Source organism: Phyllostomus discolor, chromosome X (assembly GCF_004126475.2).
Source record: "Phyllostomus discolor isolate MPI-MPIP mPhyDis1 chromosome X, mPhyDis1.pri.v3, whole genome shotgun sequence".
Lineage (NCBI taxonomy): Eukaryota > Metazoa > Chordata > Mammalia > Chiroptera > Phyllostomidae > Phyllostomus > Phyllostomus discolor.
Window position 1 is genome coordinate 80,606,193 of NC_050198.1, and position 21,517 is coordinate 80,627,709.

Genomic DNA, 21,517 nt, shown 5'->3' on the forward strand with positions numbered 1-21,517 from the left:
CTGGTACAACCACTATGGAAAGCAGTGTGGAACTTCCTCAGAAAACTAAAAATGGATCTGCCTTTTGACCCAGCAATTCCACTGCTGGGACTCGATCCTAACACTAAAACACCAATACAAAAGAACCTTTGCACCCCGATGTTCATAGCAGCACAATTTACAATAGCTAAATGCTGGAAGCAACCTAGATGCCCATCAGTAAATGAATGATTCAAAAAACTATGGTACATTTCCACAATGGAATTCTATGCAACAGAAAGAAAGAAGGAGCTCCTACCCTTTGCAACAGCTTAGATGGAGCTGGAAAGCATTATGCTTAGCGAAACAAGCCAGGCAGTGAAAGACAAATACCATATGATCTCACCTTTAACAGGCACCTAAACAACAAAACAAACAGACAAGCAAAATATAACCAAAGACACTGACATAGAGGACAGGCTGACAGCAACCAGCGGGGAGAGAAGAGGGAATTTCAGGGGAGAATGGGAAGGGTTTACAGGAACAAATTTAAAGGACACATGGACAAAAATTAGGGGGAGGGTAGTAATGGGAGGGAAGTGGGGATGGATGGGGTGGGATGGCAGTAAAAGGGAGAAAACCGTACTTGAACAATGATTAAAAAAAATAACAAGTCTTATGCAGTATCATGGGCTGGAAGAATGAAAAAAATGTGGTATCAAAATGTGGTGTCTTTGAATAATTTCAAATGTGTCAGTCACACCACCACACAGAATTTTAATAATATCTATCTATCTATCTATCTATCTATCATCTATCTATGTATCTATCTATATTATGGGTTTTTGAAGATTTTATTTATTTATTTTTAGAGAGGGGGAAGGAGGCAGAAAGAGAAAAGATCAATGTGTGGTTGTCTCTTACGTGCCCCCTGCCAGGTACCTGACCCGCAACCCAGGCATGTGCACTGACTAGGAATCGCACAGGTAACCCTTTAGTTTGCAGGCCAGCACTCATTTCACAGAGCCACACCAGCTAGGGTAAAATTTATTTGTTTTTGAAGAACAAAATAAAACTTTTGCTGTGGTAATAGCACTTAATATAAGAGGTACCCTCTTAACAAAATTTTAAGTGTATCATCTTGGCAATTTCAGTCCTGAAAATTGTTTCCTAGATATATTTGGCAACTCTGAACCAATTTTGGGGGGACTGGAAAATAGATATGATAAATTGGTATATGACCTAGGTGATATGTATTTTGGGATTCTTAAAAATGTGGTAGTGTGCTTGTAATATAGTGGTATAGCACTATGACTCAAAAAACCAGGATTGAAGTCCACACCTCTACTTTATGCTAGCTGTATCACCCAAGTTAAATCAATTACAAAAAATGGAAAAAATAATTTTTACTAACTTTTAAAGTTTCAGAAGCTAAGCTTGTTGCTTCCATACATGTTTGTCTCATTTCATTTTCAGCACAAATTTGTAGAGTAACTTTTGCCTTAAACAACTAAAAATATGGGCAAAATATATGAAACAGTGGTTTTCAAGACACTGGACATTGGGCAATGAAGACAGAGATCATGTACAGACAAGAACCAAATGAAATGATCCCTATGATTTTCCCAGCTTATTGCCTGGAGAGTTTCTAGGCCTCTGCACAGGTAGTAGAGGAGTGGACCTCAGGTAAAGCACAGTGATCTTCATGAGTTGAGGAGACTGAACTGGGAATCCAGGAAGACTATGGCAGACAGAGTGTGTAGAGAAACAATGGAAAGAAAAAAGCTACACAGAGAAAAATATTTAAAGATCTGAAAAGAGTCCTCTTCTATTATTTAGCTGAGTATTGATATCTACGTGTGTGTGTGTGTGTGTGTGTGTGTGTGTGTGTGAAAACTACCTAAGCATTAGCAATAGCAATCCCTGAATTTCACACAGGGTGGCAAATAGTTCCCTTTCACATCAGCCAGAGCAGAAAAACTAATAATTCACACAGTACAGGGTAATCAGAAGGGATTTGTCTTAGTGAAGAAAAATTAGCCCTAGACTAAATCCTGCCCTGGTTATGCTGAACAAGGATTAAAAAAACAGGACCTAAAAAGATAAAACATTTTCCAAGTTACTTATCTGTATCCTAGAACAAAGCTCAAGAATATTTATAGGGATGAAAACATATCTAGTACTCAATAGGGTAAAAATTCACATTGTGTCGCATCCAATAGAAAAATTGCCCATTCTGCAAAAAAGCAGAGAATCATAATAAAGATAAAAATATCAATGAATCAAAACAGGACCAGACGTAATATAAATGATATAATCATAGAGGACATAAAAACAACTATTATAATTGGGTTTCATATGCTTAATAAGCTAGAGAAAATATTGAACATATTAAGTAGAAACACAAAACGACATAAAAAGAACCAAGATAAAACTTCTAGAATTTAAAATACAATGTCTAAATTAAAAAATATTAGTGGATAAGATCAATGATAAATTAGACATTGCAGAAGAAAAGATTAATGAACTTGAATACATAGCAAAGAAACTATTCAAAATGAAATATATAAGCCCTGGCTGGTGTAGCTCAGTGGATTGAGCGCGGGCTGTGAACCAAAGTATCGCAGGTTCGATTCCCAGTCAGGGCACATGCCTGGGTTGCAGGCCACGGTTCCCAGCAACTGCACATTGATGTTTCTCTCTCTCTCTCTCTCTCTCTCTCTCTCTTTCTCCCTCCCTTCCCTCTCTAAAAATAAAATAAATAAAATCTTTAAAAACAAACAAAGAAAATGAAATATATAGAGAAAAAAGGTTGAACAAAAAATAAACAGAGTACCAGTGAGCTGTGGGACAACTTCAAGGGGTATAATATATGCCTTATTGGAGCCCCAACTAAAGAGAGAAAAGGGAATAGAAAAGATATTTGAAGAAATAAGGGCAGAAAACTTTCCAAGTTTTATGAAAATTCAAATATTTAAGAATCTCAATGAATTCCAAGCACAAGAAACACAAAAGAAATTATACCAAAGTACATCATAATTAAATTGCTCAACACCAGCAATAAAAAGGATATCTTAAAAGTTGCCATAGACAAAAGATACATTATATACAGAAAAACAAAAAGATAAGGATAACATCATATTTCTTGTCAGAAACAATGTAAATAAGAAGATAATGGAGCAATGAACTCTAGAAATGATTACTGAAAGTATAGTCTATACCAATGACATATTTTATAGATATAGAATATTTCAAAAATTTGTATGGATCCATATAGGACCCCAAATAGCCTCAGCAATTTTGAGAAAGAAGAACAAAGTAGGATACTTTGATACCTGATATCAAACTATACTACAAGGCCACTATAATCAAAACACTCTGGTACTGGCATAAGAACAGACAAATAGACCAATGGAACAGAATAGAGAACCCAGAGATAAACACATGTCTCAATGGTCAGTTAATATGTGACAATGGGGACAGGAACATGGAGTAAAAATAGCCTCTTCAATAAATTGTGTTGGCAGATCCGGACAAGTACATGCAAAAAAAAAAAAAATGAAACTAGACCACTGACTTACACTATATGCTAAAATAAACTCAAGATGGATAAAGATTTAAATATAAGTTGTGACACCATAAAAGTCCTAGAGGAAAACATAGGCAGGAAAATTTCAGATATCCCACACAGAAATATTTTCACCAATACATCCCCTATCAAGGGATATAAAGAAAAGAATAAACAAATGGGACTACATCAAATTAAAAAGCTTCTGCATGGCTAAAGAAAACATCAACAAAATGGAAAGGGAACCAACCGTATGGGAAAACATATTAGTCAAGGATACCTCTGACAAGGGTTTGATCTCCAAAACATATAAAGAACTCACATGACTCCAAACCAGGAAGACAAGCAATCCAATTAAAAAATGGCAAAGGACTTAAACAGACACTTCTCTGAGGAGGACATACAGAGGGTCGAGAGACATATGAAAGGATGCTCAACCTCACTTGCCTTCAGAGAGATGCAAATTAAAACCACAATGAGATACCATTTCACACTGGTGACAATGGCCATCATTAATTAATCAACAACCAAGTGCTGGCTAAGTTGTGGAGAAAAGGGAACCCTAGTACCCTGCAGGGTTCCCTTTTGGTGGGAATGCAGACTGGCATAGCCACTGTGGAAAACAGTATGGAATTTCCTCAGACAACTAAAAATGGAAGTGCCTTTTGACCCAGCAATTCCCCTGCTGGGATTAAACCCTAAGAATCCTTAAACACCAGTTCAGAAGAATCTATGCATCCCAATGTTCATAGCAGCATTATTTACAAGAGCCAAGTGCTGCAATCAGCTTAAGTGACCATCAGGAAGCAAGTGGATCAAAAAACTGTGGTACATTTACACAATGGAATACTACACAGGAGAAAGAAAGAAGGAACTTCTACCTTTCATGACAGCATGGATGGAACTGGAGAGCTTTATGCTAAGTGAAATAAGTCAGGCAGTGAAAGACAAATACCATGTGATCTCACCTAGAAATGGATCCTAATTAACAAAACAAACAAATGAGCAAAACAGAACCAGAGACTTGGAAATAAAGGATGAACTCACAGTGACCAGAGGGGAGGGGGAATGAAGGTGGTGGATAATGGGGAAAGAAGGGGAAGGATCAAGCAAAGGAACACAAATAGTGGACTCATGGGCACAGACAATTGGGAGGAATGACTGGGAGTTGTGGGGGATGGGGGATGGGTGAACAATGGGGAAAATGCAGGACAACTGTAACTGATAAATAATAAATTAAAAAAAAAAGAAAATAATCAGCAACATCTGAAGGATGGGGACCTTCAACCTAGAATTCTATATCCAGAGAACATATCTTTCAAAAAGAAAGGTAGAATAAGAAAAAAAAATGCTAAAACAGTTCTTTTTTGAAAAAATGCTGAAAGAATTCACCAGGAGTAGACTTGTATTATTAAAAAAAGGATTAGCTGAACTAACAAGCAAAATAGTGATGACTCATAGATGGAGAACAGGTTGACAGTTGTCTGGGAGTGGGGGTTTGTGGGGATTTGAGGGGATAGAGGGATTGAGCAAAAATGAAAAAAGAGAAAAACTCATGGACAGGGTCAATAGTGTGGTGATTGCTGGGGGGAAGTGGTGTGTGGGGAGATGTCGGAGGGTAAAGAGGGGATAAATGGTGATGGAAGGAGTCTTGACTTGGGATGGTGAACACACAATACAGTGTACAGATGATATGTTGTGGAATTGTGCCCCTGAAACCTGTATGGCTTTTGTTAACAGTGTCACCCTAATAAATTCAGTAAAAAGGGAAAAAATAATCAATCAATCAATCAATCAATCAATAAAGGTTAAAGGAATTCAAGCATAGGGAAAATGATACCACATGGAAATATGGATTTATACAAAGGAAGAAAGAGCATATATAATATATAATTGCACTTATATGAAGGTCTAGCAAATTTACATTAATCAGACATAAAAAGTATCAGTGGCTGCCTGGGGAAAGCAATTGAGAGGGGTAGGAGGACAGTATCACAAAAGGTTCATGAAGAAAGCTTTTGGATGAGGTGGACATATTCATTATTTTGATTCTAGTGATGGTTTCACAGCCATATATGTGTGTCAATAATATAAAATTATATTATTGAAATAGATAAAGTTCATTTTATGTCAATTATTATACCTCAATAAAGCTGTTATAAAGAATAATGTCTAGTAACACTGAAACTGCCACACATTCATTTTAGGAAGAGGAAGAATACATACATTTCATGAGCAAACTTTGCTAGGGTCCTTTTCAGTTTATGATGCACTTTCATACGCATTCATTTTATTTGATAATTGGAACCATCAGAAAAACGGAGCTATTAAATATTGCCTATTCTGCCAGGATCATGGAAAGGATCAAATGAGATGAAAACAGGAAAGCTGTGTAAATACATGAAAAATACTGCTATGCTATGAGGATAGTATCCTATGCACAGTGACAGCTTCCAAAGCTCTTCAAACTGCAACAGAAAAACAAGTATTATTTCTACATTTCTAGCCCCTTTGCAAAGTGATTTTTGTTTTAACCTTTTTTCCCCAATGTGGGAGAACAGCCATCCAGCTGTAGCACTTGTGAACTTTCATTTAAATGGCAAAATTTAGTTATTTTCACATCATTGATTGCAATTCCCTTTCGTTTGGCAGCCTTGAGAATGTTTCCAGGAGGTGCTAGTTACCAGAGAGCTGATTTCAATGACATATAGATGGATGCTTCCTGAGCAGCATGTCGTCTTTTATATACAACTGTTCAGGGCCTTTCAACCTTTACATTCTTATTAAAATAGTCTATTGTAGGATGCTGTTATCATTGCTAAGTGATGTCAAATCTTCAGCAGTTAGATTTTACAGCACTTAGCAAATTCAACGTGAGTATTCCACATCTACCTCCTCCTATCTTTTCTCATGTTAACCAGTCTACTTTTTCAAACCCTCATTACCTTTTTCCCTGGCCTATTGCAACAGGAGCCTACCGACCTCCTCTCCTCTTTTCTCTTCTCTCTTCTAATTCATTTTTATACAGAGCTGTCAGATTACTCTTTCAGAAACAATCATCTTCCTTGTTCAAAGATTCCTTCAACAATTATCTATTACCTGATGAATAAAGACCCAAATAAGTCTTTCACAGTGTGCTCACAACTGATATTTTTCCTTCTTTCATTTCTACATAGTACACAAGCCACTACTCATTGTTTCCTTGAATATTCATCAAAACTTACCACCTTTCTACCTTTGTTCATGCTGTATCTATGTTCCATTGTCTATATCCAAATGTTTTTTCCTTGACAAAGACTTAGTCCAAATGCTACCTTTCTTGATAACCCAGGAGTCAGAAATCTTTCTCTCTCTCTCCTCCCTCCTTCCAAGATTGTCTGCCTTGGTCTTTGCTGTATCCTCAGAAACAATGTATTCTGCCTAGTTGTCAACAAATATTAGAGAATTGACTTCCATAAACAATTTTAAGCATCTATTTTTATTCAAGATTATGTGGTAGACTCTGGGGATTCAAAGTTAAATAAGACACAGTCCCTTTTCCCTAAAGAGTTCACACTCTGGTGATGGATATAAATGTAGATCTAGTTTGAGCATGGTGCTATAGGTGTCATTTTAGGAGAAAGTAGTGAGTGCTGTGGAATCATTGAGGAAGGTGGACCCAAATCAGCCTGGGACAGAGTGGGTAGAGAAATCAGCAAAAGATTTCCAGAAGGGATTATGACTGGCTGGAGCTGTAGGGTGTGAAGATGCGTGCATGATGGGTGGAAGGTGGAAAAGATAATTATAGTCAGAGGAAAAGGCATAAAACACCATGATATATTCTGGGAACTATAATTAATTTAGTGTTGTTGGAACACAGATGTGAGGGAAGGATTGGGAGATAATGCTGAAAGGTAAAGCAGATCATCAAGGCCTTTAGATGCTATTCACAAGTAAGTAGTTTGGAGTTATTCCATAGAAAACTGGGAATTGCTGAATAACTTTTTAAAAAGATTATTTACTTATTTATTTATTGAGAGGGGAAGGAAAAAAGAAAGAGAAGGAGAGAAACATCAATGTGTGGTTGCCTCTTACACGCCCCCTACCAGGAACCTGGCTTGCAACCCAGGCATGTGCCCTGACTGGGAATTGAACCACTCATCCTTTGGTTTGCAGGACAGCACTCAATCCACTGAGCTACACCAGCCAGGGTGGAACTACTGAATAACTCTAAAGGAAGAAGATGGATGGTAGCATGCATTTACATGTCTGCAGGCAAGACGGGGTATGATTAGGCCCAAACTTTAGCTGCCACAGATGCAAATACACTAATGCCCAATCTCTGCATCGTGTCTGCTGGGCACAATCCTCATGACCGAACACCTACCAGAAAGATAAAGGGCTTTGTCCACCATGTATTCCTCAGCAAAGCGAATGTGACAAAAGTTCTTTTTGCTCTTCCGAATAGCAATGATCTCTCCACACTGTTCGAACACTTCCACGATGATCTGCTCTGTCCCATTTTCAGGCAGGCCACCCACAAATACCGTTTTGCATCCTGGTGGTCGTTCTCGGGTTGCGGGGGGTGGAAGATCTAAATGTAAATGCAAAAGCATTTGAAATTAAAATGTTTGCTTGGAACAGACCTCTTTGAAACCTAATGTGTCTCAGAGATAGCCCTAATGTGCCAACCAGACTTTTGCCTAAGAGTGCCTGAAGCATGTGGTCCCAAGGTGCTCATCTCCACTCCACAGCAAATGGGTTGGATGAACCTGAAAATCATTTTATTTAACAGTTTGGTGCCCATAATGGCTACAGGATAAATACACAGACCTGTTTGTCTGTCCCATCCAAATATCTTTAATTTTGTTCTTTACTTTTGTTGTTACAAGTCAGCTATGCTCTGTTTCAGTCACTTTTATTAAGAAGACTGTTAGTTGAGTGAAATCACAGTTTAAGGATGAATTCTCAGAACCAGTGGAACACTGGAATTTGTGTAATTCAGTTTGTAGTTATCATATTCTCTCTGTTCATTCTTACTGGAAGAACTATTTTAGGATTAATTTGACAATAACGAGGAGAACATTTACAAAAATGTTTATACCTCTCAGAATGATTTGATTGACAATGTCATCCAGAGTACAAATAATCCTTTTTGGGTTTTTTTGTTTTTTGATACCAGTGAGCCCTTCTTCAAATTCCTTAATGGAGGCCTGAGGTAGAGAGCTAACCATGCAGCATTTAGAGGAAACTATGAAAGCCAGCAGAGAAAGTAAACTTGTCTGGGAAATCATTAACTAAAGTGAGATAAATTTGGCTATAAAGAGACATTAAAAACCTACTTAATGAGAGATTCTCCCTCTGCTTAAAAAAATGGGCTTCCTACTCACTCATCTTATACATGAGACCCATTGTATTTGCCAGCTTCTTGTTAGTATTTATATGTATGTATTGAGGCATTTGCCAAGCAAAACCCTATAGTTCATAGCCCTCCAAAACAAAGTGTGGTGGTCAAGGGTTTTTCTAACATTGGTTTTGGGCCTGCGAGGATTTATTTTGCGTAATCTGTTATCTCCATTGAGCTCTTAACAATAATTCTCTCAGCTCAAGATCTGGAGAGCTCAACAGTGATTATAGCTCACATATAAAAATAAATGAGTCTCACTTGTAGATTAGGTCAAAACCCACACCTGGCTCTTATCCAAGTTGGCAAGCAGATGATATGCGAGCTTCCTTGGGTATCAACATCTCTAGTTTCTTCACTTGGCTACCACTGTCTGTCTTATCAGTGTGGTTGAGAATAATCAGTTTCTCTGTTTAGTCAATAAAAGGGGAGAGGGATTCAGGTAACTTACAAAGTTTCTGTTAATTTTTAAATGTCTTTAATTTTAAGAACTCACTGTATTGTTTTTTTGATCCATATGAGAAATTTGAAGAGAAAATGAAAATAACCTAGGGAGCAGGGATCTGAAATGTCTTAGTCATGGACACTGGAGAGGTTATAGTTTGTCTAAAGGGGGAAGATGAGGTCCAGAATCTCTTGAGACTTAAGTTTCTCAGTTTTTAAGAACTGGAAAGGATTCTAGATAACACACTTCCAGTAATTCTCAACTCTAGCAGCACATCAGAATCAAGTTTGGAGTCAAACAAAGAAACAGAAATGCCTAGGCCCCACTCTAATGAATGTAAGTTAATTAGACTGGGGTGCAGCCTGTACATTATTTTTTAAAGCTCCTTGCACAAGTAAAACATATAGCTAAAGTTTAAAACCACTGACTTGGTGTAAACTCATATTACAAAGGAAAGAACTTAGCTGAGTAAGGCTCAGTGACTCATTCAAGGTCATTGAGTTAGATATAAATATAAGGAGCATGAACCTAGAACAGATAAACCTGGATTTAAACATTAACTCAATTACCTACTACTGTCTGTCTGACCATGGCAGAATCTTTGAGAACCTCATTTTTCATCTCTAAAATAAGGACACAATCTTCTACCTTATAAGGTAGGATAATTGATAATCTACTATCTATATTGCATGTGGTACAATGCCTAGCACTTGGTAGGTTCCCAATAAATAGTAGTTATTATAGTGTTATTATTACTTACTGTTATAGAACTAAGATTTCCTAATTGCCAGTTTGGGGATTTCTAGAGCTCTACTACAAATCTGGAGTCAAGTGGTAGCTAAGACCTGGACTTCTAAACTCTCAGCTCCTTGTTTTATCCAGATCTTTAGATAAGTCTGGGTTTAGGGATGAATGACTCTTATTGATAAAAGACTCCATAGCTGTGAAGACATATGTGGTTTTGACCACGGAACATAACCTAGTGTCTGATTATATAGGTAAAGAATTTGCAAGAACATACATATAGGTAAAGCAATATTTTCAAGTCAAAGACTTTAGAATAAAATCTTGTTTCAGGATCCCTCTGAAATCTACTATTTAAAGGAATTTGATGGTAAAGAATCTTTTTGTGAAGCAAATAATCACCTTTTCATATTATTTGAGTTTGCTTAGTTAGGTCTGCCTTAGATCCATTGATGGACTCTTAGAAATGTCTTTACTGATGCAGTTACATGCAACACTGTAAATACAAAGGCTCTTTTCCTTGACTACATTTGTAGGACTTAAAAATTGTGTGATGAAGTCATCACCTGTTTAGATACTGTCATTATTCTGTGGTGACTGGTAAGTAAAGGAGCATAAAAGCTACTAAGCATAGTGTCAAGAATGTTAGGGATTTATTTATTTTCCTTGGGTAAATGTAGAAAGTCTGTTTGATAGCATTTGCTGAGATTTAGGTGTATGCCACCAAGAAGGCAATGGGCTATACTATCTTCCTTAATGGATAGTACTTGTTCTTTAATTAATAGCTCAAAGCACTTTGTTGTTTGGTCCTGATTTTCTAATCCCACTGAAGTAGAGTGATCTTGGCACAGCAATGATAACTCCATAGGAGAACAAATTCAAAGTGCTAAGCTATTAATCAGGTAAAGTGTTAAGCTCTTTTAACAGCCCTTTTAACAGCCCTTTCACCACTCTGGATGGAAAACTTTCATGTAAAAAGATACAAGATAGCTGGGAGTATAAAGAACTCTAATCTCTTGTAATGGAAAAGGAGGAGCTTCTAGCAATTATAATTACAACTAAGCACCTATGCTGGGGAGCTGTGCTGAGGCAATCAGCATTAAGATCAGAGTCACTGCTGATATGTGAGGCAGGGAGCAGCTTAGAGGACCTACAAGCCACTTGCATCTTGCTTATCAAAGGAGCATCACAGATCACTCACTCAACTGGTTTGCCAGAATTTACATACTGCAAATCTTTGAGTTGATATTAGTAGACAGCTCAAGACTGAGGGCCCCCTAGACAATCAGCAGGGGTCAGATATATTTTAGCATAATCCCAACTGACTACAAATAATCAGAAGGTGGCAAATCTTTACTGATTCTCTATTTACTGACTTCCTCAAGTTTTGTTTATAGAACCCAGTTCTAGGAACCAAAATCAATGAGGTGGGCCTGTTTTGAGATGGTAAAATAAAAACAAATGCTCTTTTCTGGCTCATGGGTTCTTTCCCACATGTCTGGACACAAATAGAAGATGATATTACACCATTTATTCCACACATACTATCATTTCACAGTAGGCTCAAAATGTAATCTCTCTATATAGGAGGTCTATTAGTTGGAGTAAAAATCTTGGCAAAATTGAATTTTCTGGAGAGATGATACTGCCATTTATACCAGCAACTGAGAACTGCTGACTGAGAATGCAGTAAATCTCTGATAGCCACTCTGTGGGGGAAAAAAGTAACTGTGATCTAGAAAGCTTTCTTTTGCCTTATGTCTGACTCCTGGGAACCAGAGGATGTTGCTTGTAGGGCAATGGAATACTCAGTCACCATTTATCTTTAGTAGATTAGTACACAGTCAGCTCCAGTCTAGTTTGACCCATTGCATTTTTAGACCAAAATTGATTTTTTCTAGTCTAAATTAGAGGGGTTAAGTTACTTAACCCATGAGAAAGATCTCATGGTTATTTAATGGTGGACCTTTCTAAACATAGACATGATAGAGTTTTCTAACAGGATAAATGTGGTATGTGAGGGAAAGAGGTAAGAACAAACTTTAAGCTTTCCTTTTATTATTATTTTTTAAAGATTTTATTTATTTTTAGCGAGAAGGGAGAAAGAGAGAGAGAAACATCGATGTGCAAGAGATACATCGATCAGTTGCCTCTCACACACCCCAAATGTGGACCTGGCCTGCAACTCACGCATGTGCCCTGACTGGGAATCGAACCAGTGACCTTTCGGTTCGCAGGCTGGTACTCAATCCACTGAGCTGCACTAACCAGGGTGATGACCTTTAAGTTTTGACCAGAGCAACTGAAAGGATAGAGCTGCCAGTATCTGAGATGGAGAAGGTTGCTAGTGGAAAAGGTTTGGGGACAAAGACTAGGAGTTTTCTTTTGAACATATTAAGTTGTGATGTGTACTTCATATCTAAGTGGAGATAACAGATAGGCAGTTGAATATAAATTTCAGGTTCAGAAACAAGGTCTGAGCTAAAAACATAAATTAGGGTTATTGGCATATAGATAGTTTTGCAACCATGAGATTGGATGAGATAATTAAAGGTATGAGTGTAGACAGGGGACAGGTCCAAGGACTGAGCCATGGGGCTCCTCAATTATAAGAGGTCAGGAAGAACAGAAGGCTATGAGCAAAGGAGACTGAGAAGGACAAACCAGTGTGATGGGAGGAACACCAATAGTTTTCCTGGAAGCCAAAAGAAGAAAGTTTATCAATGAGAAAGGTGTAGTCAACTGTATCATATATGGCTATCGGGTCAGTTAGAAAGAGAATTGAGAATTGACCACTGGATTTAGCATTATAAGGTTACTAGTGTCTTTAAAAAAGGGACATTTTGAAAGAGAGGTGGGGCAAAAGAATCCCTCAGGGGTGTCCAACTTGTGGCCCACAGGCCACATGAGGCTCAGGATGGCTATGAATGTGGCCCAACACAAAATCGTAAATTTACTTAAAACATTATATTTTTTGTGTGATTATGTGTCACAATGGATTTAATGTGTAGCTCAAGACAACTCTTCTTCCAGTGTGACATAGAGACAACAAAAGGTTGGACACCCCTGTGCTATAAATGAAGAAGATTTAAGGGAGAAGAGAAAAATTGGAAAGATTAAGTCTTTTGAGGACTTTTGCTGCTGAGGGGTGTACATAAATACAAAATAATCTTGCTTCTTAACATTTTGAAATGTTGGAGTTCTTCAGGGTGTTCTGCTTGGTTGTCTTCCCTCTTGATCTACATAATCTCTCTGGTAGTCTCATTCATCCTTACACAGTCAAATGACCTTATGTTTCAAGAAGGATGAAGAGGTCACATACTAAATGTAGCAGATAGATAAAGTAGTTTAAGGACTAAAAAGTATCCATTGGATTTAGTACCCAATATTCAAATGGAAATACATTAGGGTGATGAATTATTAACTACTGTTATATTTTTGGTACTTTCCACATGGAAGTGTTCCAGGAAACCTCAGACTTGGAGTTGAGCTAGAAAACAGTGTGAGATCAGGAAGCAGTTGAACTTAACTGAAGGATGGGTAAGTGGTAAGTAGAAATGTGAGAAAACATGAAGCAGATCAGTGAAAGGCATTTGGAGTCAAGTTGGACTCTGAATTTATGGTTACTGGTAGCCCCATGACTTTTAGAGTTCTGTATATATGACAGGCACCTGGATGAAGTGTCAGGTGGGAGAGAGAAGAAATTGATGCTAAAGTTACTTTCTAATGAAGGGACAAGACAGAAGCACATTACACAGGTGCATAAAGAGCCCCTAAAATCACAGGATCTTGTTGCTGAGAGTCCACTGAGTGCAAGAGAATATACCAGAGACAGGCATATTGAGTGAGTACAGGGATTTATAATCAAGGCCTTATCAGACTGGCTCAGTGGGCTCTGGAGAAGATGAGGGATTCAATCAGACCAAATCCCTGCTTTTCCTGTCTTAACTGTTCTTCCCATCTTACCATGACAAAGTCTTGGGGCTGTTCACAAAAAATAGCATGTTTGCCATAATTTTAGCAGAGAATTAAGGCAGGCATTAGTATTTTCTCCACTCAATTAAACTGAGCACACTTTAAACAAAATTAAAGTTTTAAAAGAAATAGAACACCAGTTTACTTTAAGCTATTTCAGGGGTGTTATTTTTTGAATTCCTTTCCAAAGCCAGGTTCCTTCCCAGAAACCACCACTTTACTGGTACTAATTGTCTTGTCAGCATTATTAAAACAAAGCTGAAGTTCTAAAGGATTAAGTTGTGAAGGTAAAATGCTTCCCTCTCATACTGTAGCCCTTCCAACTCAGAACTAAGAAGGAACGGCTGTAGTGGGAAAAGATAAATGTACTTGATTTCTCATCTAAGTGCATCTAAGAAATCTTTCTCAACAAAGATTTCTGTTTCACATGAGAGATTTCTGTTTCCTTTACTAGAGACTATCAAAAATCAGAAACTCTTTAAGCTATACATTTCTACATTCAATTAAACACTGCTCCTATGGAAAGCAGTATGGAACTTCCTCAGAAAACTAAAAATGGATCTGCCTTTTGACCCTGCGATTCCACTGCTGGGACTCTATCCTAAGAATACTAAAACACCAATACAAAAGAACCTATGCTTCCCAATGTTCATAGCAGCACAATTTACAATAGCTAGATTCTGGAAGCAACCAAGATGCCCATCAGTAAATGAATGGATCAAAAAACTATGGTATATTTACACAATGGAATTCTATGCAGCAGAAAGAAAGAAGGAGCTCCTCCCCTTTGCAACAGCTTGGGTGGAGCCGGAAAACATTATGCTAAGCGAAACAAGCCAGATAGTGAAAGACAAATACCATATGATCTCACCTTTAACAGGAACCTAAAGAACAAAACAAAGAAACAAGCAAAATATAACCAAAGACACTGAAATAGAGGACAGGCTGACAGTGCCCACAGAAGAGAGTAGAGGGAATCTCAGGGGACAGTGGGGAGGGTTCACGGGAACAAACTTAAAGGACACATGGTCAAAAACTAAGGGAGGGTGGTAATGGGAGGGAAGTGGGGAGGGGTGGTAGGGGGTGCTGGGAGTAAAAAGGAGAAAACTGTATTTGAACAATGATTAAAATAAAATAAAAAAAATAAACTGCTCAACAATGAGGTCTATGTGTTATACACAAGCTATCTGAGCTATTGTTTCTAAATTCAGAAACTGAATGTACTGCAAAGTCATCCCTTATACCCTATGCAGACATTACAGGTTATAAGCCAACTGGTTAGACTAGACTTGATTAAGACTATGAAAGCCTAGTACAGGTTAATAATGTGGTAAATGAATGGCTAAAACAGCAGGATTCTACCTTTATATAAGCAGGAGGTTTTCACATTGCAATGTCTAAATACATGGCCCTGAAGTGAAAAAGGTAGTGTTATGGATGCACAGCTTTCTCTACTATAAAAGTACCACACTGAAAGAAAGGGAAAAAAAGTCTATTGTCCATTTGTAGGGACAGTGACACTAAGAGTATGAGATAATAGTACAACAATGCCACTCATTCCCCTAGGCACTAAACACAAACTAGAAATAGCCACATGAACAGGCAGGTAAGGCCTACTAGGACCATCTTATTCTTCATTTCCCAAATCTTCTGTGATATACTAATTCTCTTAATCTGGTCCTCTGAGATGCTGGTTTCCTAAATTTATTATTGGTCTGGAAGGAAGTCACTGTTGACAAAGAAATTCAAAGTTTAAAAGATGGTACTAACAACATTTTTCACTAGCAAGAGAAGCTCGGATGACTTGTTCAACCAACCCTGACTGATTTTAAAATCCTCTGTTATGAGCAGACCATACTAAATAGATTCTGCATCTCTGCCAGGTTCTGATTTGATTAACTGATTCTTATGTAAGGTAGGAGATGAAATAGTTGTCTGAAGTCACATGTCAAAGGTTCATGTTTATTGTGTTAGGCAAGTTCATTTGATCTATGGCCTGGACCCCTGAGTGTTTCCCTTAATAGTTTTAATATCTTAGTACTATAGTGGTGCCCCCCTTAAGTAGGCCACCCAGTACCACTAGAACTGTGGAAGAAGCTTTGATGAGGCTTGGGTTATGTAAATGTGAACATGTAACTTTTTTAAAGTATATTTTATTGATTATGCTATTAGTTGTCCCAATTTTCCCTTTTCCCTCCCTTTGCTGGTTCCCCTCTTCCCTCCAGTGATTCCCCTGCCTTAGTTCATGTCCATGGGTTGCACATTTAAGTTTTTTGGCTTCTCCATTGGCTATTGTTCTTAATATCTCCCTGTCTATTCTGTACCTACCCAATTATACTTCTAAATCCTTACACCTTACCCCCATTCTTCCCTTCCCCCTCCCAGCTGATAACCTTCCAAATGATCTCCATATCTGTGACTCTATTCATGTTCTAGTTGTATGCTTAGTTTTTTTTTTTTAAGATTTTATTTATTTATTTTTAGAGAGGGAAGGGAGGGAGGGGGGAGGGAGAGAGAGAGAGAGAGAGAGAGAGAGAGAGAGAGAGAGAGAGAGAGAGAGAGAGAGAGAGAGGGAGAGAAACATCAATGTGCGGTTGCTGGGGGTTCTGGCCGGCAACCCAGGAATGTACCCTGGCTGGGAATCGAACCTGGGACACTTTGGTTCCCAGCCCGCGCTCAATCCACTGAGCTACGCCAGCCAGGGCCTTAGTTTGTTTTTGATGTTTAGATTCAGTTGTTGATAGTTGTGAGTTTTTGCCCTTTTAATGTTTATAGTTTTGGTCTTCTTCTTTTTCCTAAATAAGTCCCTGTAATATTTCATATAATAAGGACTTGGTGATGATGAATTCCTTTAGCTTTACCTTGTCTGGGAAGTACTTTATCTGCCCTTCCATTCTAAATGATAGCTTTGCTGGATGGAGTAATCTTGGTTGTAGGTTCTTCCTTTTCATCACTTTGAATAACTCTTGCCAGTCCCTTCTTGCATGCAAAGTTTCTTTTGAGAAATCAGCTGGTAGTCTATGGGTACTCCTTTGTAGATAACTCTCTGCCTTTCTTTTGCTGCTTTTTAGATTCTCTCTTTATTTTTAATCTTCGACACTTAATTATGATGTGTCTTGGTGTAGACCTCTTTGGGTCCAACTTGTTCGGGACTCTGTGCTTCCTGGACTTGTATGTGTACTTCCTTTGCCAAATTAGGGAAGTTTTCTTTTATTATTTTTTTCAAGTAAGTTTTCAATTTCTTCCTCTTCCTCTTCTCTTTCTAGCATCCCTATGATTCAGATGTTGGCACTTTTGGAGATGTCCCAGAGTCTTCTTAAACCCTCCTCATATTTCTGAATTCTTTTTTTTTTTTTTTAATTTTGTTCTGGTTGAATGTTTATTTCTTCCTTATGTTCCAAATCATTGATTTGAATCCTGGCTTCTTTCCTTTCACTGTTGGTTTCCTGTGAATTTTTTTTTATTTCACTTAGTATAGCCTTTATTTCTTCCCTTACACATTTGCCATATTCAATGAGATCTTCGAGTATTCTGACTACCACTGTTTTGAACTCTGCACTTGATAGGTTGGCTATCTCCTCATCACTTAGTTCTTTTTCTGGGGTTCTGTTCTGTTCCTTCATTTGGGTCATATTTCTTTGTCTCCTGGTTTTGGAAGCCTCCCTGTGTCTGTGTACTAGGTAGAGTTGCTTTGATTCCATTTTAGTGCAACTGTTAAGTTGTATGGGGCAGAGCCTTGGGTATTCACAAGGGTGGGGCAACTGTGGCTCCGTGTGTGGGGTCAAAGAGGGAACAACGCTGCTGCTGGCTGACTTCTGGGGGCTTGCTTGGCTCTCACCCCATTTTTAGTCACTTCACCCATGTCCTGTGTATGACTGGTGCCCTTCAGCTGCTGTCCTGGTAGGTAGTGGTTCTGACGGTGATGGTGGGTGGGTTCAAATATGTTCCAGGCTCTTCTGAGAAACTGGTAGTGTCTTCCACCACCCCAACACCCACTGGGTTTATAGCCAGAAGTTATGAGGCTTGCTTCTCCCCAGTGCTGGAGCCATGGGCTGGGTGGTGTGGCCTCAGGCTGGGCTCGCTCACTCACAAGGTGTCCCCCTGACTTTTATCTACCACATGTGAATGTGGGGCTGCCTGTTGGGCCAGTCTGCCTCTCTACCTCTCTGCCTACCCCCACCCCACTCACTGCTGCCATACTGAGTACTCTCTGCCCTTCCTACCCATCTGGATGAATATCGCTTCTTTAAATCCTTGGTTGTTGGACTTTCGTACAGTTTTGGGTGTTTTTCTGGATGATTTTCTGGCAGTTCTGTTCCTTCTTATGGTTGTGCAATGAAGCAAGGTGTGTCTACCTATACCTCCATCTTGACTGGAAGCCTGAAGATGTAACTTTTGATAATTTAAAGAAAATATAAAATCCCAAACAGATATGGAAAAAACATTGAGTCAATTATTATTGCTGTTACATTTAAACTGAAAAATGGGCACCATATCTTTGCAGATATTTTTAAGAGTCTAAGGAGAAACCTATAAGTTACTGACAAGACAGATACCTAGATCATTTCCACATGAATTGCATTTACTGAATAGCTACAAGTAGTTTGAACTAGACTCTCTTTCCCTCATGGTAAGTTGAACTTGACCTCACTGTCTACTGCAGTCCATCAGTTGAATGGCAATAGTTTGATGTGTGAGTAGCTGGTAGCACTGTGGGATTTTTGGTACCAAATTTATATTCTTATGTGCCTCAGGTAGGCTCAGAACACACTCTATTTCTGCCATCATCAGAATGTAAGCCAGTTATGAAAAGGAGAGCCTGCAAATTACAGTGTTGAGCAATTTGTGTCAGGTGCTTCCTTCTTTACTAACACACTTGAATCCCTTATTAGATGACATTAAAAATACATTTTATAATTTGTAACACAACCAGCACATAGAAATCGACTGCTCTGTGCAGAAAATTCAGCCTTGCCTATTAAGGTGAAAATTTTCCTGTATTTTGTTTTTTAGGTGAAACTTCTGTGCATACATCTATGAAGCTCTTGGGTATTCTTTTGAAAAAGCAGGAAGTTTTCCTAGAAAACAAAACATTGTGACTTATGTGGAGAAAAAGCAGAATATTACTTGGATTTGGAGGGAAAAGTGTGCAGCTTTTACAGTGTATGATCTCTTTTACTACTGGCATATCTGGTGGAATTGGAGGAGGTACTATTCCCAAGCCAGGCATCATTGGAGTTATTGGTGGAATTCCAGTCATCATTCCAAGAGCAGGATCAAAGTCTAAAAAAGGAAAGCAAACAGAGAACAATAAATGACACCAGGCCAAGTCAAATAGAGGCATAATGTTACCTTATAAGCTTTATACCAAAGGTCTCTCTAACACAGAAGCAGAATATTTAAGAAAACATGGTATTAACATTACCAGGTCTTAAATATTACGGTATATGCATTCATTTTCCTTTTGGGACAGGGCTTTTTGGTTATGTTTTACCAGTGCCTATTTTGCCTCTATATCTCATTTTGACATCCATGCCCTGGCTGGTGTAGCTCAGTGGATTGAGTGTGGGCTGCGAAGCAGACATCCAAGGCCTTTCATAATATGACTGTGCCTTCTCTGTTGGCCTTGCCTTCCAGTGATTCCCAACACATAACATCTGCTGCATTCAGATAAGGCCTTGCTATCCCTTGTAACACTTCTTGGCTTTTTGCAGTATAGGATAGTGTTAAGAGCATAGAGTTTTGGGGATGAGGAAGACCTGGGTCCTAGTTCCACCATTTGCTTAGCAGAATGAATTTTTTGAACCTCCACTTCCTCATTCGCAAAATAGGGTTAATTCCATCTACCTTATAGGGAGCTGTGAAGAATAAACAAAATGATGAATGTAATGTGCTTAGCATAATGCACAGCACAAAATGCTCCATAAATAACTATTTGCTGTGCCTTTGTTGTTGTTGTTCTCCCTGTGTGGAATCATCTGAGCCTCCCCAAATTCTCCCCATGCCCACAGGCCTGGTTTAAGGCCCAACCTTCCTGAAATACCCTTTCCAGGTAATTGTGGTTATTGCTCAACTCTATGTCTAGTAACCATTTGTTCTACAAATGTTGCCACTGAATTTTATTTTATGTCATCCTTTATTTCCTTCATGGAATTGAGGGTATCCAAGCAAGTATTTTTTGAGGGGCTCATCTTTATACAAAATTTGATTCACTCCAAATCAGTGTCAACATATTCTGTTGGCACAATCTTATGCAATACTATGAAAGAAATAGCATAACAGGCAGCTGGATTGATTTACTTGCCAGGCTGCTCTCCTGGAACCAAGCCTCTAGGAGGACTCCATATGCATGAGTTCTGATGCTCCTTGAGGGCATCTAGTGGACTCCACATGTGGAATAGAGGGCTGGAAAGTACCTCAAAGGGGAGACATGGGAACTGGTATTCATATAGATTGAGTTTGATATCAGGGCTCCTTGCTTAGATGAGCATGCAAGTTCTGGTCAATTCTAGACACTGGAGGGGAACTTCAAAAATTTCAAGGAAGGTGCTTTCTGAGATTACATAAAAACACATAGGACCTGCTCTGGACTTGAGGAACTACCCTGATGGTACTGCCTACCTGGCCAGTGCTCAATACTGGAAGGGGACTTAAGAAAAGTATCAAGACAGGCACTCCAAAGAATGAGTTCCCCTAAGGTATTGGCCCAGGGCAGGGGGGGCCCTGCTTGCCTGGCTCTAAAGGTGGTACTGACTTCATTGTTTACATTTTGTCTCTATATCCAAATGCAAGTTCTTTAAGAGAAGGGCGTGCATTCTACTTCTTTATTTTCTCAACTCTCACCTCTGCCCTGTGCAGTAGAATGCATAGTGGACTGCAAACAAAGTATTGGCTAAAGAGTTCTGATAATATAGGGGCAGCTGCATTAGCATAGCAGGTCCTATGCCTGAAATCTTTACTCTGCTCAACACACAGGTCTGAGGGGCAATGCCTATAAGCATGTCCTCAACGTTGATCTGAATCCCCAGGGTGGCTCTCTAAGATATTGAAGGAAGTAGATCTAAGCAGTGGGAAGAATCTGTGGTTCCTACAAGAGCAGAACTTCAGGTATAATGGGCCCAGTGAGAGGAAATCTTGTGACTAGGCAGATAAAGAGGTGGATGACATATGGGCATCTCCCATTGCAAGTCAGACCAAGAGAGCTAGGGTATTCCCCATGCTCTCACATGTATGTCAAACTGAGATGTCAATACCCTAGATATATATGGGAAGAAAAAAAAATTTCCAAAAGGAAATTTTATTTTTTTCTGAAGACAAATTTACTTTTAGTTTTCCAATGTCACCTTACACAACATGCATGCATACACACATACTCCTTTCCTTCTTCCCTGTAGCTATTGTATCCCTACTCTCTTCCACATATTAATTACAGGACCTTGAGTAA

General features: G+C 38.7%; 1 protein-coding gene across 5 annotated transcripts in view; it reads right to left on the reverse strand.

Annotated features, from left to right (window-relative positions):
* The window catches only part of ENOX2 (ecto-NOX disulfide-thiol exchanger 2), a 358,832-nt gene that overhangs the window by 64,119 nt on the left and 273,196 nt on the right, over positions 1–21,517 (reverse strand). For all 5 annotated transcript variants that reach the window (XM_028522517.2, XM_028522520.2, XM_036016458.1 and 2 more), the window contains 2 exons: positions 19,201–19,356; positions 7,893–8,099 (listed from right to left, as the gene is read on the reverse strand). In XM_028522517.2, the coding sequence (XP_028378318.2) occupies positions 7,893–8,099; positions 19,201–19,356 (363 nt within the window). The remainder of the gene's footprint in view (positions 1–7,892; positions 8,100–19,200; positions 19,357–21,517) is intronic.